Source organism: Plasmodium sp. gorilla clade G2 (genome assembly GCF_900097015.1).
Source record: "Plasmodium sp. gorilla clade G2 genome assembly, chromosome: 3".
Taxonomy (NCBI): Eukaryota; Apicomplexa; class Aconoidasida; order Haemosporida; family Plasmodiidae; genus Plasmodium; species Plasmodium adleri (nom. inval.).
Genome location: NC_041695.1, coordinates 752,251 through 780,000, shown reverse-complemented (window position 1 = coordinate 780,000; position 27,750 = coordinate 752,251). Strand labels below are relative to the sequence as shown.

The following is a 27,750-nucleotide window of genomic DNA, read 5'->3' as shown; positions in this document are numbered from 1 at the left end:
TAAAATATTTAAATATAAACATATAAATATATATATATATATATATATATATATATATATATATAATATGTATATTAATTTTATTATTATTTTTTATTTTTGTGAATATGTTCAGGAAATTACATTAAACATTGGAAAATCTCCAATTGTCGAAAATTTAATTTTAAAGCAACATTTTTTGTCTATAATTTTTACCATTCCCTTTTTATCAATAAATTTGGCAACCTTTTCTTTTAATTTTTATCCTTCCAAAGGATTTGTTGGAAATACCTTAACATATTTTTGTGGAATGTTTTTAGCAGTCGTGTCAATATTTGGACACTTTTCAAAAACTTTAGTATTGTTTTTAATTCCACAATTTCTTAATTTCTTTATTTCTTTACCACAGTTATTTCATATTATTCCATGCCCAAGACATAGATTACCAATTATAAATTATAAAACAAATAAATTAATTTATTCACACAATTATACTTTAATAAATTTAATTCTTTATTTATTAGGACCTTTATCAGAATATCACTTGGTCCTTATTTTATTGGCCTTTCAATTTTTAACATGTTCATTTGGCTTGTTTCTACGATACTATATTGATACAACATGAAGAAATACAAACATATAAAAATATACACACACATATATATATACATATATATATATATATTATATTTATGTGCTTATTTTATTTTATTGTTATTTATTTTTTTAAGAACCATTTAATTCATTTTTAATATCCTCTTGTCTAATTTGTTTCCAAATTTTTTACAATCATAACTTTTTTTATTTTATGTTATTTTTTTTTTTGTATAATGATCATAAAAATATATTAAAATTGAAAATATTTCAATATTAATATGTATGTCTTTCTAAATGAAAGAATAAAAAATAAAACTTCCTTTCAAATACCATTTAAAAACACACTTTATAATATTATACCAAATATGCTATTTATTAAAAGATATAAAAATATATAAATGAACCTTATAAAAAAATAATAATAAATAAAATAAAAATAATACTCTTTTCAATAAATAATATATTTTCATATATTTATTTCAATCTTCTAGAAAATACCAAAAACATTCTTTCATTACAAAACATGCAAGTGTTTTTCAATTATTACATGTCTAGTAAAAAAAAAAGAAAAATACAAAAATATAAAAAGGTAATTGTATATAACATAATGTTAAAAATAAAACAAAAAAAATAATAAAATAAATATGAAAAAAAAAAAAAAAAAAAGGCACAATATACTTTGAACATTTAAATAAAAGATTAATTCTAGAAATAGGAAAAAAAATTTTATCCATCATTTGGTGTCTTTAATGGATTAACTTTTTAATTTAAAATTAGAAAATTTATTTTTTTATGTGTTTTTAATTTTTGTATAATAATATTAATTAGTATATATATATTTTTTATTTTTTAATTCCAAAGAATTATAATTTTTGTTCAATTATTGTTTAATATTTTTTTATTTATATTTTATTATTATTTATTATTTCTTTTTTATTATTTATATATTTATTTTGATTATTATTATTTTTTTTTTTTATATTTTTTCTTTTTGAATAGTTGTAAAATTTCGGATTTGTACACATGGCTATGAAAAAAAAATATATTTTTTGAATTAATCTAAATTACAACTTTTGAAATAGTAATTATAAAATATTATGCATAAATAAAATAAAATAAAATAAATAAATAAATAAATACATATAATGAAAGAGAATTACATGTTTATAAAAGGTTATATTAAATATTATAATTTCCAATCTTTCCATTTTTTATTATTTATTATTTATTTTTTTATTTTTCATTGTTTATTTTTTTATTATTTATATTATTTTTATTTTTATATTTATTTTTCTTTATTTTTCTTTATTTTTCTTTATTTTCTTTATTTTTTTTTTTTTTAATATGAACAGTAACAATTTCATTCTATCTGTATGCAATCAGAATATTAAAAATATAAATAACATTTCAGATTCTGATGAAACAAATTCTTATCATAGTTTTGATACGTTTTCAAAGAGTGACGAAGAAAATAATACACACAATTTTAATAATAGAACATATAAAAATCAAATCGAATACTTACAAAATCTTCTAAATAATTTTATTGAAAAAAGTAACAATTTTTATATATACAAAAAAATTATCATATCATTAAAACGTGTGAACGAGAAATTTTCATTTCCTAAATATTATTGTACCACCAACTTAGGTCGTAAAAAAAGAAAAAATAAAAATAAGAAAATAAATATATATAAGAATATATATAATAAAAGAAATAATAATACATATAATAATAATACAAATAATAATAATATTTATATTCATAGTTATAGTAATTGTAGTAAAATAAAATTTCCTCGGTTGTCCTCTTCTTCTGCCTTTTTGGCTAGCTATACATATAATAAGAAACAAATAGAAAAGTTAACAAAATTTTGGACAGTTAGGTATATAAAAAGTATAAGTGAAAGAATAAAGTATGAAATACTTTTTAATAATCCCCACATTTGTGAAAGACAAAATAAATCAAAAAGGAAAATATATAATTTTGTGTGGATATTAAAAAAAAAAAAAAAAAAAAATAGCTACCTGGGTACCAATTGGTCATGTGTTCATAACAAAAAAAAAAAAAAAAATTTGTCAACAAGAAAAATAAAAAAAAGGATATCATTAAATTTTGTAAATTACGATATGAAAAGTACCACTATAGAAAATTGTGCAGATGAACAACATTGTAACATGGAGGAGGAAGAGGAGATTGAACATATGAAGGGGGAATATAATATAAAACATGTAAAACAAAATGATAATAAATTAAGTGCTAACCAAAATGACAATGAAAAGTTTTATCCTTATGATAATATAAACCAAGAAGAAATATTCCATCCTAATAATTTTTACTCAAACAATGAAAATTATGAGGAAAAAATAAAAAAAACAAATAATCATTTTATAGGACAAAATGAAGATAAAGTACAAGAAAAGATACACACACCTTTTAGTGGTGATCATTATAATCAAGAATTAGAAGAAAATATTAATAAATCAAACCCTATTAGTAATAATGAAATATATACATATAATATAAATAATAGTTTTTCAATGTATAAAAATATAGATAATAATTATGATGATAATATTAATGATACACAAAATAATAAAACATACATGAAAAATTATGATCATCAATATAATAATATTATTGAATATATGAAATATCCATGCAATTATAATGCATGCTTTCCAAATATAATGACAAATAATATTCCAAGTCAAGATCTGTATGAAGAAAATTTAACGACACAACACTCAAACAAAAAAAAAGTAAAAAAAAAAAAACAACAACTAAATCCATGTTGTACATTTAATATTCCTAGTAATAGTAACAGTACACTTTTTTATAGTAATCAAAGTAAAATATTTTATAGACCTTCCAATATTTATTTAGACCCTATGATGGATTCTTCTTATTTATATTGGAATGAACGAGATTGGGTTACTCCAAAAAATAATAATAATTATAATAATAATTATAATAATAATAATAATGAAAATTATAACACAGAATTTATGAAGACATCAAAAATGGAGACACATATTACAGTGAATACAAATAATATAAATGGTATATATAATAACAGTTCCAGTTTTTATAATAATAATGAAGTAAATTACCAAGTAGATGAAAATAAAAATAACAACATACATAATATTAATGATCATAAAAAATCTTTACATTATAATAATTTCGTTTTACCTTATCCATATGAATCTTATACACAAGATGTATCCTCTACATATAATAAATTTTTACAACATGCAAACATGCAATATGATCAAAAAGAAAATATTTCATATAATATATTCAAAAATGATAATAAAAATATATGTGAAAAGAATAAAATGTATAAGAATATATCACCCTCAAAAGAAGACCATTATCATAATAATAATAATAATAATAATAATGAGAATGATTATAACCATGATAGTAATAAAGTTACACCTTATATTAAAAATAAATATGACAATAAATATTCATACACAAAGCAACTACCATCTGTTCCATTTAAATCATTAAAAAATAATTTAGAGGAACCAAAATATTTATCAACAGGCAATTTAGAACAAGAAAAAAATTCCTTCGAAAAAGAAAAAAATTCCTTCGAAAAAGAAAAAAATTCATTCGAAAAAGAAAAAAATGTTTTCTTTCATTCTATAAAAAATGTTTTATGTTTAAAAAAAGAAATAAAAAAAATAAAAATAAATCTGAACAATCAAAGAAAATATACTTTTCTCAATATGGATGAAAAAAAAAAAAATGAGCTTGATAATTTGATAGGTTATTTAATGTATCAAAAGATGATAAGAAAGAAATTAAAAGAATATTATTTTAATAAAATAAATAAGGCATTCTTTACATTCTTATTACGTAGTAATCAGGCTAACTTTTCTTTTTCTCCACAAGAAGTTATGTTATTAAAAAAATGGAATCTATTAAAATTTAAACAAGCCAGAAAAAATCATATCCTTCGAAATATTAAAAGAAATACACATATGAATTATTCTGACGATCATGAAAAGGTAATAACATCATCTATACAAGGAAAAAATCATGTTGAAAAAAATGTGGATAATATAAGTATTCCTATGCCTGTTACAAACAATAATATAGTCTTCAAACCACTAAATGAATATATGCGTAAAAAATATTATCTTAATAATTTAAAAAAGCATCAACAAGGGGATAACATAATAAGTTATGCTGATACAAACATAAATACATTAGATGATAAAAGGGGAAAAAATAATAGTAATAATTATTATAAAGATGATGATAATATTTATGTGGATGATTCTTTGTCAAATGATAATAAACATAGTTTATTCAAATCTAATAATATCCTTTCATATTTAAGTACACATAGAATGATATATATGAAAAACAAAAAGAACAACAACAGCAACAACAACAGCAACAACAATAATAATAATAATAATAATAATTTAATTTGTAACAGTTTTTATAATAATAAACTATTACCAATGCCCTCCGAATCTTTCTACGAATTATATGATCATAACAAAACAAATATTTTTGATGTATTTTTGTTTCTAAAAAATATTAGATATAAAAATGTAGAGAAAAGTTTTAAAAAGAAATTAAAAAAAAAGAAATATATATATTTATCAAATATAAATAACTGTAATAAAATGTTAGGTCATATAAAATATTTATTTGTAAAATTATTAAGAAAAGAAATTACAGATATAATAGGTATATATATAAATGATTGTTTTATAAATTCAACAATATGTTTCTTTCTATCATTGATATTATTTATATTTAAAAATATACATACTATAAAAATTATCAGATCACACATATACTTATCTTATTTTAATATATTCCTTGATTATTTCAAAAATAATAATTTAAAATGTATGTATTTTATATGTAATAATATCCTATATGATTTAATGGTTGAAATGGACACCCTTAGTATTCATGATAACAATGAAACGAGTGAATCTAAAAACGATGAACTTGTGATCAATCATAATATTTACAATGAAAATATCTATGATAATGATTATCAAAATAAACGATATAAAAATTTTCTTATTTATTTCAATCAAAATTATATTAAAAAAAAAAAAAAAAAAAAAAAAAAAAAAAAATGATATACCTATTGATAATAATAATAAAAGTGATCAAGACGAAAAACATCTTGTTGAACAAAGTGAAGAAAACACGGAAAAAAAAAAAAAATATATGGAAGAAAAAAATAATTTATATATAAATAATTCTGAACAAACAAAAGAGAAACAAATACATAAAAAGAAAAAAAAGAAATATAAAATAATTATAAATAAAGATAAATGTAAAAAGAATTTTATGTCTACTTGTGAAGAAAATAAAATTGTTTATAAGAAAAAAAAACAAATCATTTTTTTCGACGATGATGGATTTTATAATTATTTCACAAAGAAAAATAAAAAAAATAAAAAAAATGAACACACTAATAAGGAATATATAGATGGGGATAATAAAGAAAATATAAGTGGAAATAATAAAGAAAATATAAGTGGAAACAATAAAGAAAATATAAGTGGAAACAATAAAGAAAATATAGATGAAAACAAACAAACAAATAATAATAATAATAATAATGATAATAATGATGATGATGGTGTGATAAAAACATCAACACATGATACTAATTACAAAGAAAACGAACAAATGAACATGAAAAAAAAAAAAAATAATAATAATAATAAAATGGACAGAAAAGAAAGCAAATTGCAACAATTTATAAATAAATTAAAAATGAAGAAAGGAAATGACAATACGACAAAGATGGATAATAATAATGATGAAAGTGATGATAATGATGATAATAATGATAATAATGATAATAATGATGATAATAATAATAAGGATGATCATAATGATCATCATAATAATAACAATGATAATCATAATAATAACAATGATAATCATAATAATAATATTAATAATGATAATGGTAGTGATAAGCACATTAATAAATACAATATACATAGCTCGTCAAATGATGAATCTTGCATGTCGCTTGATACATTAGATGGAGATTCTTATGATAATTATTCACATAAAATTCCTAAGAAACATTTATATTATTTAGATTTAAATAAATTAGAAATTCTCAAATTATGCTCAAATAAATTAGATGATGATGCATTAATATATATATCAAATCTTATAAAAAAAAAAAAATTAAATAATTTAAAAGTCTTAGATTTAAGATGGAATAATTTTACATATAAAAGTTTATTAACTTTATCTTTTTCATTAACTAATATAATGAAAAAAAATGAATCAACAAATAATCATATAAGAAAAGAACAAACAGATCAAAGAAAAAAAAAAATTCAAAAAATACAATTAAATAAATTATTATTATCAGGAAATAATATTAACAGCTCTTTATATTCATCTTTCTTATCAAGCTTTTGCACATGTAATTATATTGTAGTTAAAAATCTTGATTTCTCAATGAACAAAATTGATAATGAAAGTTTTCCAATTACATATAAATATTTACAACATATAAAAAAAATACAAGAAAAAAAAAAAAAAGCACTTTTTAAAAGAAAACAAATGTATAAACAACATAAAAAAGGAACTCATAATAAAACAAAAATTGTCCAAATAAAAAATGAAAGTATGAACAATAAAAATATTAAAAATAAAGGAGGTAATATATATATAAATTTAGATCATAATAATTTAAAAAATTCTGTATATATTAATAAAATAAAAAAACTTTTGAAGAATTTCCCTATTCAAAATTATAAAAAAAAAAAATTTATAAATCACATAAATTATAATAATCAACATGTGATATTAAGTATGCAATATAATAACATAAACAATGTATATACAAACCAAGAAAATATAAAACAAAAACATAAAATTCAAATTTGATAAATTATTTCACAAAAAAAATAAAATAATAAAAAATAAAAAATAATTATATATATAATATATCAAAACTAAAGTAGTTATATATAATGGTTGTTAAAAAAAAAAAAAATTTTTTTTTTTTTTTCTTTTTAATATTATACATCAATATTATCTACATATTCATATTTAACACAACATATATAAATGTGTAATTTTTTGTTTTTTGTTTTTTTTTTTTTTGTTTTTTTTTTCATATGATCCCTTGATATCTTATTATAAATACGCACTAACACTTAAATTTTGAATTTTATTTAAATAAGACAAAGAAGATTGGAACTCATTTTTGTCCAGTAGGTTGTCATAAATATTTTTCCAGTTCTCTTTGTAATTTTCTTTTTGCCTTTTGTGTTTTCTTTTTTTTTTTCCTCGCAATTTTTGTTTGTGAATTTCTGGAAAAAAACGAATCTTGGGCGCGCTGATACCAAGCTACGAATTAAAGAATAAAAAATAAAAATTAAAAAATAAAATTTTAGAAATATAAATAAATATCAACACATGAATGGAAAAAAATGTGCACAGATTTATTCAAAAGGAAATATAATATATATGAAAAAAAAAAAAAAAAAAAAAAAAAAAACACACACACACGCACATATATATATATATATATTTATTTATTTATTTATTTTTTTTTTTTTGATTCGTACCTGCCTAAACAACATAACATTTTGTATGTAATTAAAGTTTGGATTCAATCCGACTAGTAATTTTCTCTTTTTGTAATTTTCTTTTATAGCTGTTAATGTTTTATTCTTATAATCATCCTCTCTCCATTTTTGTTTTATAATTTCTGATAATTTTTGTCTTCGTTCAACACTATATGGCTTTCTATTACATAACATTTTTTCTCTGAAATCTTTCATCTTCCATTTCTCTTTTAATAAAATAGATTTCCTTCTTTTTGTATTTTCATCTTGATTAAAAATTCTTGTCTTTTCTATAATTCTCTTTCTATAATTTTCATCTGTCCATTTTAGTTTTATTTTATAAGATAATAATTTTTTTGTTTTTTCTGTATGTTTAAATTTATTTTTAGATCTTAATAATTTTTTCCTTTCTTCTTCATTTTTCCATCTCATTTTTGCCAATTCCGATAATTTTTTTCTAACTTGTTCTCTTCTCCTACGTTTTTCTTCTTCATTTTTATTATCATCATTTTTATTATCATCATTTTTATTATCATCATTATTTTTATTATCATCATTATTATTATCATCATCATTATTATTTGATTCAAGTTTTTTTCTTGTTCTTTTCTTTATTTTGGTCTTTATTTTATTTTTATTCTTCTCTTTTATGTCATCTATATCTGATATATTTTCTTCATTACCTAAATTATACTCATTCTTTTTATTTTGATGACTATTATATCTATTCTTATCACAACAATTATTTATGGCATCTTCTATAACAACATCTTTTTTTTTTTCTATTATATTATTACAAACACTTTTATTATTTATTTCTTTTTCATTTCCTTCTTTAATATTATTTTTTTCTTCCTTTTTATATTCACTTATTTCTTTTATAGGTATTTGCATTGGCATTAAGGTATGCATACTCTCTTTATCATCTGTTGTATTATTTACCTTTATATTTAGGTTCTCTTTCTTTTTCTTTTCATATCGTAACCAGTTCTTATTATTAATTTTATTCATAAATCCTTTTAAATCATTATCTTTATTTATATAATTCACACAATTTTTTCTACATGAGGGAAAAGCAAATCTTTTATTCATATTGTTATTAAATATATAGAGACTGCTTTTTTTATAACTCCTAAGATTTATGGCAATACAATATTTTATAAAACAAACATATTCACATAATAAGATGATAGAACAAACAATTGTTACAAATTTCTTTAAATATCTAAACATATTACAAACATTATTATAACTACCAAAATATCTCTTTTTATTTTTATTTTTTTTTAATATTTTTTCCTTTTAATTTTTTTTTTTTTCTTTCTTCTTTCATTTTTATTTGCTCATCATTTTTAATAAGAGTACATTAAATTTTTACATATTTTGAAAAGAAGAAGAAAAAAAAAAAATCATCATATATATATAAATAAATATATATGTATATATTTTATATTCTTTATATTGATTCTTACTTTTATATTATATGATAGTATTTATATTTATATTTATAATATATATATTATATATATTATATATTATATATATTTCATAATTTCTAAAATGTATAATAAATTTTCCAGTGCCAAAAAAATAAAATAAAATAAAATAAATTTAAAATTTCCTTATTCTTTTCATATGTGGAATATAATTAATAGATATATTTAAATTCAATTTATTTTTACTACTAATATATATGAATTTATTATTTTTTTTATTTCACGTGAACACTCTTAAAATTATTTTTTTTGTAGGTAAAATAAAAAATAGGATTTATTTATCTAATAAGCAATTAATACGTATATAAACAAATAATGCACTTGAATAAATATAAAAAAAAAAAAATAATAAAATAAAATAATTTATCAAAATTAATATTTCAATAATCTAACCAATAAAATAATAAATACTCTACAACTATATAAAGATAACATATAAAATATATTTGATATCTTTTCATTTTTTTTTATTATTTTTACTTTCCAACAAAAAAGAAAAAAAATTCGATACAACAGTAATATAATTTTTTTTCCCTTTTATTTCACAAAAAAATAAAAAAATATTAAATTATTTCATTTAATCCTTTTACTAATAATACTATTGAATTCAGTACGTTATTTATCTATAACCAATATATAATATTTTATATTCTTATTACATTAAAAGGAATATATAACCTTTTATTTGTATTTTGTTATATTTCTTCTTTTATGACTATTTAATATATTTTTTTATCAATGCAATCTTTAGCAATTTGGAATGATAATTAAAAAAAAAAATAATAATATATAAATGTATACACATATGTACATATATATATATAATATATATTTGCAATCATATAATGATCAGAATAAAAAAAAAAAAAAAAAAAAAAAAAAAAAAAAAAAAGATACTAAAATGATAGAACAAAACACTTTTCCTTTTATTATTGTATAGTATGTTATATATAATAACCTTAAAAAATCTTCATGGAATAAAAAAAAAAAAGGACATTTTTTTTTAAAAATAATATATATATATATATATATATATATATATATATATATTAATATAATGTTAAATTTTTAATATGTAAACAATTTAATATATTTATGTATAAATATATAAACATATATATATATATATATATATATATATATATATATATATATATGTAAATTTTTTTTCTTCGTAAGCTGATATTTACACTATTGAAAAAAAAAAAAAAAAAAAAAAAAAAAAAGGGAAAGTTACATAAATATAACACCCTAATGATAATAATTATTTATATATTTTTTTTCATTATATTATAATACAATTCAATATTTATTTATTTATTTAGTTTTTTTTTGGTTTCTTTTGAGCTGTTGGAGGAAGTGGAACTTTATTCATTAAAGCTTTGTGTATGTGTGGGATAACACCACCACCAGCAATGGTTGCCTTAATAAGAGTATCTAATTCTTCGTCACCTATAAGGGAAAAAAATATAAATATAAATAAATATTGGAAGCATATTATATGTCATAAATATAAATATATATATATATATATATATATTTATATGTATTTATTTTTTTATTTATTTATTTATTTATATTGATTATTTTATTCTTCTTATTCGTTCAGGTAAAGAAATGAAGAAAAAAAAAAAAAAAATAGCTATTTTTCAAAAGAAAATTACCTCTAATGGCTAATTGTAAATGTCTTGGGGTAATTCTCTTAACTTTTAAATCTTTTGTTGCATTTCCTGCCAATTCTAAAACTTCTGCTGTTAAGTATTCCAAAATAGCTGCGGCGTAAACTGCTGCTGTTGAACCTACTCTTCCATCAGAGGATATTCTGCTCTTTAACATTCTGTGAACTCTACCTACTGGAAATTGTAATCCAGCTCTTGATGCACGGGATAAGGGAGCTTTTTTGGTTTTACCTGAACCTGTAAGGTAAAAAAAAAAAAAAAAAAAAATATATATATATATATATATATATATTAAAATATATTTATGTACATATTTCGGCAGACAAATATTTTAACACAAATATAAAGACAAAAGGATGAAAATAAATACATACATATATATATATATATATATATATATATATATATATATAATAAATTAATTATGGTCTAATAATTCCAAATTTGTTATTTAATGTTTTCATGCAATAAAATACTTTTAATCATAAAGTAATATATTATGAACCATTATTTTGTTATTATATATTATAAATAAATATACAACATATATATATATATATATATATATATATATATATATTTATTTATTTATTTATTTATATTTATATTTTTACCTGTTTTTCCTTTTCCTCCTTTACCAAGACCAAGTACTTTTCCACCGACTTTTCCTCCAACTTTACCACCAATTACTTTTCCTGGAACTTCCATTGTTAATTTAGTTTTAAAAAAAAATAAAAAAAAAAAAAAATTGGAAAATGATAAAAAGAAAAAATTCGATATATATATATAATTTATATATATATTATTATTATACTTCTTAAAAAAAAAAGTAAGTTAAATAGTTAAAATAATAAAAAAAAAAAAAAATTTACTTTTTTATATAAATAAAAAAAATAAAATTACAAATTTAGTATAAAAAAAAAAAAAAAAAAAAAAGAAAAATTTTATTTTAAACTTTATTTTGTTAAAATAAGAAAATAAATATATACATATAAAAAAAAAAAAATAAAATAATTAAATGTTTTTAAATTATATAAATAATATATATTTTTTTTTTTTCTAATAAAATTTCTTTTTTGTATTTTTAAACAATATATTTTTATTTTTTAATTTTTTTGAATAATATTATATATAAATATATATTATATATATAAAATATATATGTATAAAAAAAGATTTTTAAAAGAGCAATTTTTTTTTTTTTATATATAATATAATGCTAATCTAGTTTTTATATTAATATGGGGTATATATTAAAAAAATAATTTAGTTTAAAAAAAATTCATGTTCATTTTGTAATTTTAAAAATAATTATATATATATTTTTTGCATTCATATATTATATATATATAATATATATGTATTAAATATAATATATATTGGTATAAAATATACTATATTTTATATATAATTATATAATAATATTATATTATATATAAATATATATTGAATATATATTAAAATATATATATGTAAAAATAAAATATATATATTTTATATGTATATATTTTTAAGAAACAATTTTGATAAGAAAAAAATCAATATAAAGACATTTCTAAAAATCTTCTTTTATATATATTATATATATAATATAATATTTTTATATATTTATGTTTTAAAAAAGTGGAAAAAAACTATTGTATCGTCGCACTTAAATCGCATAAATAAGAAAAGAACGCCCCATAAACTTTCGATAGTTCTAAAACATTATTATATATAAAAATATATATTATATATATATAATATTTTTAAATGTACTAATTTATAATATATTTACTTGTTTATTGGTTAAGGAACAAAAAAAAAAAAAAAAAAAAAAAAGATATTTGTATTATTATATAAATATTTATATTTATTTTTATTTGTTTAATAAGAAACGGTTACAAATATTCATCATTTTACAAAATTAATAATTTATATATGTTTATTTTTCACATATAAAACATGGTTTAAATTTTTATAAGTTCCTTTTTTTTTTTTTTTTTCTTTTTTCATCTCTATTCTTCTTAAATTAGTGAAAATAAATAAAAAAAAAAAAAAAAATGGTCAAATGTATATGTATATATATATATGTAAATTGTTTTGGTAGATTTATTCAGATTATAAAAAGAATAAATCATAAGGATACAAAATTAAAATGAAAAAATTAAGATCAGAAAATTAAAAACCATTTATAATTTTAATTTAAAATATAATAAAGAACAAATATTTTTTCATACAAACCCATTTAAAAATAGATTAAAAAGGAAAACAAAAAAAAAAAAAAGCAAAAGTTATATTTCTTCACATTTATTTAATTTTCTCCTTTTTCATATTCCATTATTTCGAAATGTTCTATTTTCCAAAGGTTTTCTTTTTTCATATTTTATTACATGTTCAGAAATATTTTATATTTTTAATCTTTTAAATTTATAATCATTACATATATATAATACATTTTATATAAATATTTAACCAACATTTAATGTATATATAACTCATATAAATACAGAAATATATATCAACATAAAGAGTACGTTAAAATATTAAAATGCTATGTTTTTTTAGTACCGATCAAAAAGATTCTATATTTATAATAGAAAAAAAATGAAAAGAAATTATAAGTTTAAAAGAAAAAAGAAATATATATAAATTATATATTTATTATATATACCGAATAAAAAGTAGCTCTTTTAAAATATCTTATGTGACATATATATAAATATAATGTATATTATATATATATATTTTTTTAACGAATAAATTGCTCATTTTAATCTTATATTTCCTTAAACAAACCAGTGAATTATGTATAGAGTTTGTTCTTTTTTTTTTTTTCTTTAAATGAGCGTTTCATTTCATATTTGTATGTAAAAGGGAGATATAAATAAATAATAATTAATCCATTATATTTATTATTATTATATTTATATTTTATTATTATTTATATTATTTATTTTTTTTTTTTTTTTTTTTCTTTGTGTGTGTGTGTTTTTATATGTTTAATTTTAGTGCAATTATAAATATTTTAACAAAAAAAAAAAAAAAAAAAAAAAAAAAAAAAAAAAAATGTACAAATATATACATATATAAAAATATGTTACTTTTCGCAATATTATAATATTATTTATGCTTTTTTAATTAATTTATATAATCCAATATAAATGTCAATAACATTTAAAAAAAAATTTTTTTTTTTTTTTTTCAATTTTATACGTAAAAATAAATAATTACATATACATATAAATATATATATATATATATATATGTATTTTTTTTTTTTTTGTGTATTTATGAATGTTGCTAATTAGGTATATAAGGATGGGTCTATTTCATTTGGTATTGGCTGTATTTCCGTTCCTAGTTCTACTTCAATTTTATATAGATTAAAACGGTCTTCAAAAGTTATAAGATTAATAGCGAGTCCTAGATGTCCGTATCTTCCTGATCTTCCTATTCGATGTAAATAGGTTTCTGAATTTTTTGGGAAATCAAAATTGATAACAACATTGACTGACTGTATGTCAATACCTCTTGTGAATAGATCTGAGGAAACTAAACACCTGCATGCTCCATTTCTGAAATCATGGAAAACACGATTACGATGTGTTTGTGACATTCTTGCATGAATGTAAAAAGAGCTATATCCTAGTTCTGTAATTTTTTTGGCTAGTAGCTCTACCCTAGTAATACTATTACAGAAAATGATTGCTTGATTAATTTGAAGTTTAGCAAATAAAGTATTTAAACAATGTACTTTTTGTCGTTCTTTAACAAAAGCATAATATTGTGTAATTCCTTTTAAGGTTAATTCATCCATCAAATTTATTTCATGGGCATCCGATAAATAAATAGCTCTAAATTCTTTTACAGTAACAGGAAAGGTAGCAGAATACATAAGTATCTGTTTTTCTTTTGGTAAAAATTTCATGAGTTCTTCTACTATAGGTTGAAATTCAGGTGATAATAATTTATCTGCTTCATCCATAACCATTATATGACAACCTGATAAATTTGCAACATCCTTATTTGCTAAGTCTAATATTCTTCCAGGAGTACCACATAAAATATGAACCACATTATATAATCTCATTATATCTTCTCTTAATGACGTACCACCGGTCGTTACCATACATTGCACTTTCATATGTTTTCCTAATTCTTTTATCATGGCTGAGGTTTGTAGGGCAAGTTCACGTGTCGGTACCAAAATAAGTCCTAAAATAAAATATATATATATATATATATATGGATTATATACATATATATAGTAAAATATTTTATATCATCATATTTTTTATATTCACATATTATATATAAATAAATAATACACTCTTAAATTTTTTTTTTTTTATTTTTTTTTTTATTTTTTATTTTTTTTTTTTTATTTTATACCTTGAATAAAATTTTTGTGGGTATTACATTTCTCTAGTAAGGGTATTGCAAAAGCTGCCGTTTTGCCTGTACCGTTTTTTGCCCTTGCTAAAATATTTTTTCCAGCCAAAGCTACAGGTATACTTTCTTCTTGTATGGGTGATGGTTTTTCATATCCTTTTTCAAATATACCCATTAATAATTCTCTCTTCAAAAAATAGTCTTCAAATTCATTGCCTTTTGTTTTTGTTACATCTTCTGTCTTATATCTTAAATCTTTTAAAGGTTCCAAAATTTTCTTTTTCCATTCTTCATCTAATATTATATTATCATCTATTTTGTTATAATTTGACGAACTATTCAAAGTATTTGTATTAGCATTGGAGGTCGTGCAATTTGTTTTATAACTCATCTTGATATTTTATAAACATTAAAGGGATATACACATATAAAGAAATAAATAAATAAATGAATAAATAATTAAATAATTAAATAATTAAATAATTAAATAATTAAATACTTGCAAAAATATATAAATAAATATATATATATATAATGAAATAAATTAGTAAGGTAAAAAAATTATAATAATATATGGTATAATCATAAATATATACATACTATAAAATCAACAGGGGTGTACTATTTATGTTAAAATAATAATAAATTATAATGATAGAACGAATAATAATAAATAAAAATAAAATAAAAAAATTCAATATATATATATATATATATTATAATGATGATAAGATAAAATAAAATAAAATACTTTTATATTATAATAAAGTAGCAGTAAACTAACTATAAATCCCAAAAAGGAAAAACTTATTTTCTTAATGTAAAATGAAAAAACTTAAAGATACAAAAAAAAATATATATATATAAAAGGAAAAAAGATAAAAAATAAAAGAAATAATAAATAAGAAATAAGAAAATGAAAAAAAATTATTATAAATTATAATAACATGATGAAATGGTAAATTATTATAATATATATATATATATATAAATATATATTATATATATATATATATATATATATATATATATTTTTTTTTTTTCTGTTTATAATATTAAGTTAGCATTTTAGTATATCTTAAAATGATATTGTTATTAATCCAAATAAAAAATTATAAATTACAGAGATCTTGAAACCTAAAGAGAAATGAAAAAATAAACAAAATATAAACTTATATAAATATTTTAAAAAAAAAAAAAAAAAGAAGGAAATATAAATTAATTTATCAATATAAATAAATAATCCTATATAATCTTTCAAATCAAAATTTTTCGATGAAAATAGAAAATAAATAATAACAAATACAAATATATTTTATATATATGTATATATTACGAACAAATAAAAAATATATATTGTTGTAAAAAAAAAAAAAAAAAAAAAAAATTATATATAATATAAATATATTGTTCAGATAAGAATATATATAAGTGTGTATTTTTTATAACATAATATAAATCTATATCTGTGTAAACAAAAAAAAAAAAGAAATATATAAATAAATAAATACTTATATATCTATATATATTATATTTTTTTTTTAATACCTTAATCCATAATAAAAAGGCATACAACTAATTCTTTTAATGAATAAAAATTATATATACACACATATCTATGCAATATATATATATATATATTACAAATGATAAACATAATTTATACTATACATATATATATAAAATAATATATGCTGATTTTTTATATAAGGTCTTAAAAAGTGTAAAAATTTATACAAATTAAAAAAATATAATAAAAGCCCATACATACATACACCATATATATATATATATATATATAAGAGAACTACTAAAAAAAAATTGAAAAAGTATATAACAATTAATAAGATAAAAAAAATAATAAAATAAAAAAAAATAAAATACTTATTATAACATATTAAATTAAAACAAATAAAAAATAAAAAACTAATGATGATAAATTATTACTTACGTGTACCTTCTTATTATATATATATAATATATAAAAAAAAAAAAAAAAAAAAAAAAATTATAACAATTAATATAATTACAATCACATATTAAAATGAGGAAGTAAAAAAAAAAAAAAAAAAAAAAAAAACAAGCATATACTGAAAAAAAAAAAAAAATTATATATGTATATATATATATATATATATACATATACAATTCAACAGTACTTAGTATACATAACAGGAATGTAAATTCATTATATATATATAATATTGGAAATTATTAAAACTTTGTAAAAAAAAAAAAAAAAAAACAAATAAATAAAAACATACACATATATAATAATATTATACTTTGGAATAATTTTACATATAAATTACACAAGTCTTACAGTTATGTGTACAAAAAATATTTTATAACTCAATTATTTATTATATACATAATATATAATATATTTCTACTATATTATTTATAAAAATACATATTCATTTTCTTTCACATTATATATATATATTATGTGTGTGTTGACTTTATTTAGATGTATAATGTTAAAAGCACAAAGAAAAATGATGGAATGTTGAAACATAATTTTTTTAAATGTGGTTCATAATAATAAAACACATATGAACAGATTTATTATAAAACATACTTTAATATACACATATACATATATATTAAGAGTTAATTACACTTATGGAAAAAATATATATATATATATATATATAATATATATATGTATATATTCTTCTTAATTCCTCAAAAAAAAGAAATATAATAAACATAAAATAATAAAACTTGAAGAAAGGGTACTTAATAAAAGTTTCAATAAATAGATAATCACATACATACATAAAATACATAAATACATACATACATATATATATATATATATATATTTAATATAATTCATATGATGAATGATCAATTCATATATTCTTTCATGGTATTTAGGTATTCTTTAATTTAGTCAATTTCTTCAATTTATATTAAACATTTTTTTTTTTTTTTCTTTTTTTTTTTAAACATGGTTTTATCATTACTTTTGTTTATTTTTATGTTATTTTTTCTTTTTTAATTTTATGATTCTAATTTTGTATTTGATATTTAATTTTTCATTTTTTAATATATAAATGATAAATATATATATAATATAATATATATGTTATATATAGTATGTGAAGTTTTTTTATTTTTTTATTTTTTTATTTTTTTATTTTTTTATTTTTTTATATTTTTATTTTCTTATTTTATTAAATTTTTATGTTTTTATTTTTTTTTTTTTTTTGGCTTTATTATTTTTTATTTAATTTTTCTTTTGATATTTTAAAATATGTAGTAAGGGGGGGTATAAAAATATATATATTTTTTTTTTCTTTTGGAAAAAGCTTAAATATGAATTTACTAATTATTACAAAAAAAAAAAAAAAAAAGAAAATTTTTCGGATTATAAATATATATATATATATAATAATAATAAATTATATATCACAATTTATAACTAAATATATAATATATATATGTTTTTTTTTTTTTTTTTTTTCAACACATTCTTGTGATATATGTAATAAATATATTATATAATAAAATAATATAAACCTTGTAAAAAAAAAAAAAAATATATATGTATTTGTATATCTTTTACATTTTATGATAAGTAATAATACTAAAATTAAAAAAAAATAATAAATAATAATTATATCATTACACAATATTAATATATATATATATATTTATTTATTTATGCATAATATTTTTTGTTAAGATTTTATTATGTTATACACATATTCTTTTGTGTTATCAAAATAGAAAGGATGAAATCATGAGCATATAAGTATTTTGTTTTTCCTTTAAAAGGGCATGAAATAATAAAAAGGTATCCAATATGTATAAATATATATGTATATATATATATATATATATTTTTTTTTGCTTTTCTTTATGACTCATATAAAGATTATAATTATTTTACTACAACCTTGTCATTAAATTTTTAATTGATACACACGTATAAACTTGTATTCACCTATATTGTCATAATATTGAGCACATATGAATATCAAATTAATTTATTTCTTCTTATTATTCCTTTTTTTTTTTTCCACACATTATATATTATGTATATACATCTTTTTCATATTAGATATAACAAGATATGGTCAATAAAATGATCAGACTTTTTCCCTTCTTTTTTTTTTTTTTTTTTAATAACGTTCAAAATGAGGTACATAAATAAATATGTAAATATATATACACATACATATAAATACTAACACATATGTATATATTATTATATGCATCATCACCACCCCTAATAATTCATATTCCTTATTTCTTTTTAACTATTATTTATAAAAAAAAAATATAATTTTAAGGACAGAGCTTATTAAAATTTTGGTTAGGAAGTTTAATTATGAAAAAGCATTAAAATGAACTCTTATGAATAAAATATGAAAACATTCATAATTAAATAACTAAAAATATTTAAAAAAAAAAAAAAAAAAAATATAAATATATATAAATCGTTTATAATATAATTCTATATAGTATATTTTATAATATATGTAGGTTCTTATATTCTTATCATCAAAAATTATTATCTTCTAAAAAATTCCGCATTATTTTTATTTTTTTTCGTCTTTTTCCTTTTGTTTGCTCTTTAGTTTTTTAATTTCAATGTTCGTCCATGAGCAGAAAGAAAATTCATAATAACATTTTTCGCATAAGGCTTCATTAAATAGCTACACAAAGAATAAAGTGGTATATACATATAAAAAATATATTTTAATTTTTTTTTTTTTTTTGTTTTTTTTTTGTTTTTAGTTTATATATTCATAAATCATAGGAGCTTACCCGTTCTCATTATAAAGTCTTTTTAATTCAAATGGGGTTTCAAAAACGTTTTTATTTAATTTATAGGCTGTAAAAAGTTAACATAAATATAACACACATATATAAAGATATACATATAGATACATATATATATATATATATATATATATAGACAAACAAGTGGTTGCTATATTTAAATATATACATATATATATATATATTTTATTTTATTTTTGTTACCCAAAACTAGGGTACTTTTTTTCACATCCAAACGACAATATAATTTTACCAAGGAACCCTAAAAGAAATATATAAATAAATAAACATAAATATAAATATAACTACATATATAAATAGTTGCATAATTCATATTATTCAAATGTCCAATTATAATTCATTACGTTGTTAGCTCTTAATATCATAAAAACATCATCAAAAAAAAAATATTCAAAGATAATCAAAGTTGTTGATACTACAAAAAAAGCCACCTAAATTAAGAGAAATATAAGCACATATATTAATATATATATATATCATTATATATATATATATATATTATATAATCAATATTATTATTTATATTACCAATAGTTGCATCATAAGCATTGGGTTTTTTTTATACTGAACAAATATTGAGCAATACGTTCCTAAAAAAATCAATATATATATATATATATATATATATATATATTTATTTATTTATTTAAAAGTCTTATATTGTTTTGATATAATATTGATCTTTTATATCTTGCCTATAATTATCAAAATTATGCTCAAAAAAATTCGTATATTTGAAAATTTTACAATCTCCTCAAAATTTTGTTCTCGTATTTTCTTTAAAATGGGACATTAAAAAAGTGTGGAAAAAAATTTATATATTTTGGTTATAAAAAATATATAATCATAAATAAATATATATATATATATATATATATGTGTATAAGTACATGATGATGAATATATTCTTATATATATGTATATCTTTTTCTCTTTACTTCACTTATAAAGTCTTGGGTAATTTTCTTTATTTCCGTTTCGCTGTATAAGTTGCTCACATGAACTATAAAAGATAAAATAAACACAACAATTTACAACATAATTTAATATATATTATATATATATATATATATATATATATATATATATATATATATTCATTTATCTATTTCTATTTTTTTCTTTAAATATATAATTATTTAACATAATTTTATCCTTTCTTATTACATATGCTATCTTCCTCTTGAACATTATTGCCTGACATTTTCTTCTTCTTCTTTTTTTTTTATTAAAAATCAATTAGTTTAATACTCCTTGTTTTATTATTATATTTTTTTTCAACATAAAAACAAAACAAATTATAAAACATATAAATATATATATATGATATATAAATATATTTTTACAAAAAAGAAAAAAAAACATATATATATATATATATTATTATGATTAAAATTTAAGGCGTAAAATTTTCATATACTGAAAACCATACAATAAAAGTAAATTTTCTTTTGATACATGTATGAATATATATATATATAATATATATATACACATATATAATATTACACTAGTAAATAAATCATATGTATAACAGAACAAAGATATAATAATAATAATAATAATAATAATAAATAATAATTATAATAATCTATTTTTCTCTTATAAGAATCTTCATATTCATTATGCGTATCTTATACATATGAGAAAAAATTACATAAAATTAATTCATATGACAAAAATTTATTAAAAAAAAAAAAAAAAGAAAAGAATTTTTAATGGTGTAATTATATATATAAATGTGAAGGAATAATAAAAAAATATCTATTTCTTAGATTACCTTTAATATATATATGTATATAATAAATAACTTAAAATGTGAAATATGATATGTATTATACAACATTTATATAATATATATATATATATATGTGAATCGTAAAATGTCATACATATTGCAATTTATTAATAGGGAGAAATATTTATAATTTCATAAGTGATAAAATATTTTATATTTTTTGTAATTTTTTTTTTTTTTTTTTTTTCTCATTATGTAATATTGACATAAAATATATAAAAATTTAAGAGAGAAAAAATTCTTTTTTTCTTCCTTTTTTCCGTATTCTTTTATATATATATATTGAGGAAGCAAATGTCTTAAATTGATTTCATCCAGAAAAAAAAAAATATAAATATATAAATATAAATATATATATATATATATATATATATATTTATAAACTATGCTGTAATGAAAAATTTATCCCAGAAAATTATCCTTCCAAAAGAATAATATCAAAATTTCATATGTAATAAACATTTTATTTATTTATTATTCTTCATCATATTTACATTTGATTGGGTAAATACATTGTTATATTGTATTCATTTTTTTTTTTTTTTTTTTAATTTTTTTGTATTATATATATATATATATATATATATATATATAAAAGAAAGAACAAAAAAATGAATTTTGATATAGCATCTGATGGGAATGAATATACATACAGCGGATATTCAAAAAATTCACTAATAGAAGTAAAAAGGACAACTACACATATATATATATATATATATATATATATATATATTTATTTATTTATTTATATTTATATATATTTCCTCATTTATATATATTGTATATTCTTATATTCTGTAGGATAAAAATTATGTCTTAGATTATGAAAAATATGTACACTTTGCTTTCTTTGCCTGCTTTTATATATCTCACATAAAAAAAGAAAAATGTTCAGATACAGAACTTTTGGCTTGGTATATCATGGAAATTAAAGAAATAAAATAAAAGAAAATATATATATAGATATATATATATATATATGTATTTGTATTTATTTATTTTGTAGGTATTTGAAAAAGTTTAAGCATATCGTTATCAATGTAAGATATATAAGAATATATCTATACATATATATATATATATATAATTTCTATAATTATTATATACAATATATTTTATTTTATATATTCATTGTTACATATTAAAAATTTAAATAGATAAAAATATGAAATTACAAGATGGTTTATAAAAATTATGGAAATATTTATATATATATATATATATATATATATATGTATGTTTTAACTTTAGTCTTAATTTTTTTTAATTTTTTTTTTTCAGTCTACAAAAAAGGTTAAACGAACCTACTTTAATTTGATAAATAATCTTATTCAAGATAAATGTGTCAAGGTATAATATTAAAGAGGAAAATTTATAATATATAAAAGAAATTAAATAATAAGAATAATAAAAAAATTAATATAAATCTCACATATGTTATTAGTATATTTTTTTTTATTTTATAAATGCAAAATATATACATATATATATATATATATATATATATATATATATATATATATACATGTAGGTAATATATATTTCTTTTTTTATTATTTCCCCTTTTAATATATAAACAATTTCAGGTTTCTTTGGAAAGTAATAAAAGATATTTATTACATAACGAAAATTTTATTTTATGGGCATGGAAAAGAAGAGCTTTAAAATATGATAAAGAACAATTTAATAAATATTAAATAAGTTATTATTCGGAAATTAAAAAGATATTTAAAAAAAAAAAAAAAAAAAAAAAAAAAACATTAAATAATTTGAAAAATTGCAAATAAAAAAAAAAAAAAATAAAAATATGTATATATATATATATATATATATAATATATAGATTTAAAAATATATTAATATGAAAAAGTACACATTCTATATGTTTATATAATATAAAAAAAAGTCCCCTTTTTTTTTTTTTTTTTTTAATAAATTATAACTAATTTTTTTTTGGTAAAACAAAGATTAAAAATGCGCATAACATAATAATAATAGAATAATCCTTACACACACACGAATAAATAAAAACATATATATATATATATATATATATATATGTGCATATATGTATGTAATAATTTATTTCTTTTAAAAATAAATTTATATACAATTTCAAATTACACAACGGAATATAAAAAATTATTATTCTTTAAAATATAGCCATTTTCAAAAACTTATTAAATAAAATGAAAAGAAAAAAAAAAAAAAAAAAATATACCTAATTAAATAACAAGATGAAATATATATAAACACAATACTATATATATATATATATTAAAATTTTTACAGGTTAAGACAAAAGTTTTGATGAGTTAATAAATTTGACTCCTTTATTTTGTAAAAATAATTTATCTTCCTGTCGGTCAAATAAATAAGCTGTTGCATCTTCAACAATATAAGTTTCATACCCCTGATTTAAAAAGCTGAGTGCTGTTTCTTTAACACAATATTCAAAAATAAAACCACAGACATATACAGATGTGATATTCTTTTGTTTTAATAATTTCTGTATATTTGTATTTACTTGTTCATTTTCAAATATTGTATGACTATCTTTATTTTCTGTTCTTGCCTTTTTAATAATAATATCATTTATATGTCTGATAAGTTTGTTATGTACTTTACATCCATATGTATTTTTAACACAATGTACAGGCCATACATCTATATTTTCATTTAAAAAATTTATTTTATGATATTCCATAATATCATTTTTACTTTTAATATTTTTATATATTATTTGTGATGATTTTATTTTATCAATATTATTAAGAACATCACTTAAATTATGGATATTATTTTTTTTCAAATATGTTTCTCTTTCTGTTTCTTCTATTATTAAATTGTTATTTACATCCATTTTTTCAATCTCGTCCTTTTCATTATTATTAATACATGAATTTTCTGAATTATTCATAGCATAACCATTCATATTGGAATTATTATTTATATTATTATTATATTTTAAATTGTTATTACAAATTTTTTCATATATCAATCTATGAGTTTCTGCAAAAGAAATATGCATGGCAGGATGATAATCAATGGTTATAATGGACATACCAAATTTTGAATTATCACTATTACTTTTTATATTATTATAATCTATTGTATCATCTACATGTTCTATATGATTTGATAAATTAACAACATTGTTATAATAATTATTATTACAATTATTATTTATTTCATTATTATTATTATTATATATATTATTCATACAATCATGGGGATAACCATTAATATTATTATGTATATTTTCATTCATTGGAAATAAATATATGTCCTCATTATTATTTTCATCATCTATGATATTATGACATTTTGAATATTCTACAATATCCTGATCTTCATACATATGTTCATATTTTCTTCCTCCTTTCTCTTCTATAATATCTTTACAATCTTTTAATTTTAATAAATTTTCTTCTGAACATTTATATAAATTTAATCTTACATTATTAATTTTATCTATAACATCAAAATACTCAGCTTTTGAATTAAATGATCCGTTGGGTAAAAAGTCATTTTGTGCGTCAACTATAACAAGGCATTTCATTTTTTTTTTTTTTTTAATTTTATAAGAAAATTACATATTTTATTTTTAATTTTAATTTTTATTTTTTTTTTTTTTCACTTTCTACAATATTTATAATATAATTTACAATGTGCAAACAAATTGTACTTTTTTTTTTTTTTTTTTTTTTTTTTTTTTAAGGAGGGAAAAGGTGAAATTTGTTTTCAAAATTAATTATATTAAAAATAAAAAAGAAAATTATAAATTATGATGTTTATATATAAACATGTAATTTTTTTTTTTTTTTTTTTTAATATATATATTTAAAAATTATGATTTTTTTGAAAAATTACAATTATAAAAATATATTATATTATATTAAATTATATATTATTTAAATATATTATATTATATTATTTAATTATATTAAACTCAATTATATTATATTATATTATATTATATTATATTATATTATATTATATTATATTATATTATATTATATTATATTATATATATATATATATTTATTTATTTGTTTGTTTATTTTCTTTCTTTTTTTTTATAAATTCTTTTGTAATTTTTGTAAAAATATTGCATTAACTCATTTCTATATAATTACACATATATAAAAAAACTAAACATTAAAAAATATATCTATATATATATATATAGTATAAATTTCTATATATTATTATGTAGATTCCTACATATATATATATAATATAAATAATTTTACATATCATATAATATATATGAACACTTTTAATATATGATTTTAAGAGAGTTAAAAGAAAAAAAAATTGAACCTTATTTTATAATTCAAATTTCCAATACTATGAAAATAGTTCCCAACGCAATATTCCTAAATTTTTTTTTTTTTAATTAATTGTGAAAAATATAATACTTATAAATGAAATAAAATATTAGTATATAGAAAAATGAACTATATATAAATAAATAAATAAATACATATAATATATATATATATATTATATTATTTTAATTGTTCAATATAATAAAAAGTATATAAATAAAAACCTTTATTTTTAATATATATATAAATACAACCCTTCTTTAACCTTTATTTATATATATTATTTCTCTTATAATAATTAATATTATTATTAGTTAAACGTAAATTAAAATATATATATATATATATATATATATATAAACAATTATGTTACTCTTTATTTCATCCCTTCTTTTTTTCTTCTTTCTTTTTTTTTTTTTTTTTTAATCTTTTCTTTCATCTATCAAAAATAATTTTATTTTTAATATACCATACAAAATGCAATAATATATTTGGGTTGTATTTTAATTCATATATATTTTTTTATCACCCTTTTCTGTAAACAATACTAATGGCAATAAAGAATAAAAGAAGATGAAAATAATAAAGTACTAAAAAAAAAGGTAATAAAAGGTTTCGTAAAAATTTATGTTCCACATAAATATCATAAAAAGAAAAAAAAGAACAGCTCACTTATCAATAACACTTATGAAATAAGTATATTGTTCTTTATATATTTCATTTATATTATTGTAAAATAACATATGCTTTAAAGTCACTTTTATCTAAATATCAAATATAGTTCACTTTCTATTTATTATATTATACGTGAATTATTAAACTATATATATGTGTGTGTGTATTTTTTGAGGCACCTACTTTTATAATCATTCACTTAAAATACAAATATGTATAATATTAATAAAATGAAAAACCATACACATAATCCTAAGTTGAGATAATTTTTCACGTATTCATTTTATTTATTGTTATTTTTTTTTTTCTCTTATAACAAAAGTACCACATAATTAAATATTTCGTTATTTTATTGTAGATATATAATATTTAAAAGGTAAAAATATGTAAAACAAAATTGCT

The 27,750-nt window shown here is 17.0% G+C and overlaps 8 protein-coding genes across 8 annotated transcripts in view; 3 read left to right on the top strand and 5 right to left on the bottom strand.

The window, feature by feature from the left end:
• The window catches only part of PADL01_0320100 (N-acetylglucosamine-1-phosphate transferase, putative), a gene marked incomplete at both ends in the record, with an annotated part of 1,882 nt that extends 1,278 nt beyond the window's left edge, over positions 1-604 (top strand). The window contains one exon of the mRNA XM_028685003.1: positions 116-604. Coding sequence (XP_028536615.1) covers positions 116-604 — 489 coding nt within the window. The remainder of the gene's footprint in view (positions 1-115) is intronic.
• Positions 605-1,920: 1,316 nt separating this feature from the next.
• On the top strand, positions 1,921-7,486 carry PADL01_0320000 (conserved Plasmodium protein, unknown function; the record flags this gene model as incomplete). Its single annotated transcript, XM_028684991.1, is given in 2 exon segments — positions 1,921-5,691; positions 5,708-7,486. 2 exon segments carry the CDS (start codon positions 1,921-1,923, stop codon positions 7,484-7,486), a joined length of 5,550 nt encoding a protein of 1,849 aa, XP_028536614.1.
• A 252-nt stretch (positions 7,487-7,738) lies between these two features.
• Positions 7,739-9,405, bottom strand: PADL01_0319900 (conserved Plasmodium protein, unknown function; the record flags this gene model as incomplete). Its single annotated transcript, XM_028684980.1, has 2 exons — positions 7,739-7,951; positions 8,173-9,405. 2 exons carry the CDS (start codon positions 9,403-9,405, stop codon positions 7,739-7,741), a joined length of 1,446 nt encoding a protein of 481 aa, XP_028536613.1.
• Positions 9,406-10,989: 1,584 nt separating this feature from the next.
• Positions 10,990-12,055, bottom strand: PADL01_0319800 (histone H2A variant, putative; the record flags this gene model as incomplete). The annotated part of the gene is made up of 3 exons (XM_028684969.1): positions 10,990-11,120; positions 11,333-11,584; positions 11,962-12,055. The coding sequence occupies 3 exons, from the start codon at positions 12,053-12,055 to the stop codon at positions 10,990-10,992; spliced, it is 477 nt and encodes a 158-aa protein (XP_028536612.1).
• Positions 12,056-14,633: 2,578 nt separating this feature from the next.
• PADL01_0319700 (ATP-dependent RNA helicase DDX6) lies at positions 14,634-16,112 on the bottom strand (the record flags this gene model as incomplete). The annotated part of the gene is made up of 2 exons (XM_028684958.1): positions 14,634-15,544; positions 15,722-16,112. The coding sequence occupies 2 exons, from the start codon at positions 16,110-16,112 to the stop codon at positions 14,634-14,636; spliced, it is 1,302 nt and encodes a 433-aa protein (XP_028536611.1).
• Positions 16,113-20,309: 4,197 nt separating this feature from the next.
• Positions 20,310-21,743, bottom strand: PADL01_0319600 (signal peptidase complex subunit 2, putative; the record flags this gene model as incomplete). The annotated part of the gene is made up of 8 exons (XM_028684947.1): positions 20,310-20,391; positions 20,504-20,570; positions 20,723-20,780; positions 20,884-20,970; positions 21,068-21,129; positions 21,235-21,316; positions 21,478-21,542; positions 21,707-21,743. 8 exons carry the CDS (start codon positions 21,741-21,743, stop codon positions 20,310-20,312), a joined length of 540 nt encoding a protein of 179 aa, XP_028536610.1.
• A 1,205-nt stretch (positions 21,744-22,948) lies between these two features.
• PADL01_0319500 (conserved Plasmodium protein, unknown function) lies at positions 22,949-24,037 on the top strand (the record flags this gene model as incomplete). The annotated part of the gene is made up of 5 exons (XM_028684936.1): positions 22,949-23,020; positions 23,142-23,254; positions 23,347-23,380; positions 23,622-23,690; positions 23,927-24,037. 5 exons carry the CDS (start codon positions 22,949-22,951, stop codon positions 24,035-24,037), a joined length of 399 nt encoding a protein of 132 aa, XP_028536609.1.
• A 595-nt stretch (positions 24,038-24,632) lies between these two features.
• Positions 24,633-25,901, bottom strand: PADL01_0319400 (nicotinamidase, putative; the record flags this gene model as incomplete). The annotated part of the gene is made up of 1 exon (XM_028684925.1): positions 24,633-25,901. One exon carries the CDS (start codon positions 25,899-25,901, stop codon positions 24,633-24,635), a length of 1,269 nt encoding a protein of 422 aa, XP_028536608.1.
• Positions 25,902-27,750: the final 1,849 nt, after the last annotated feature.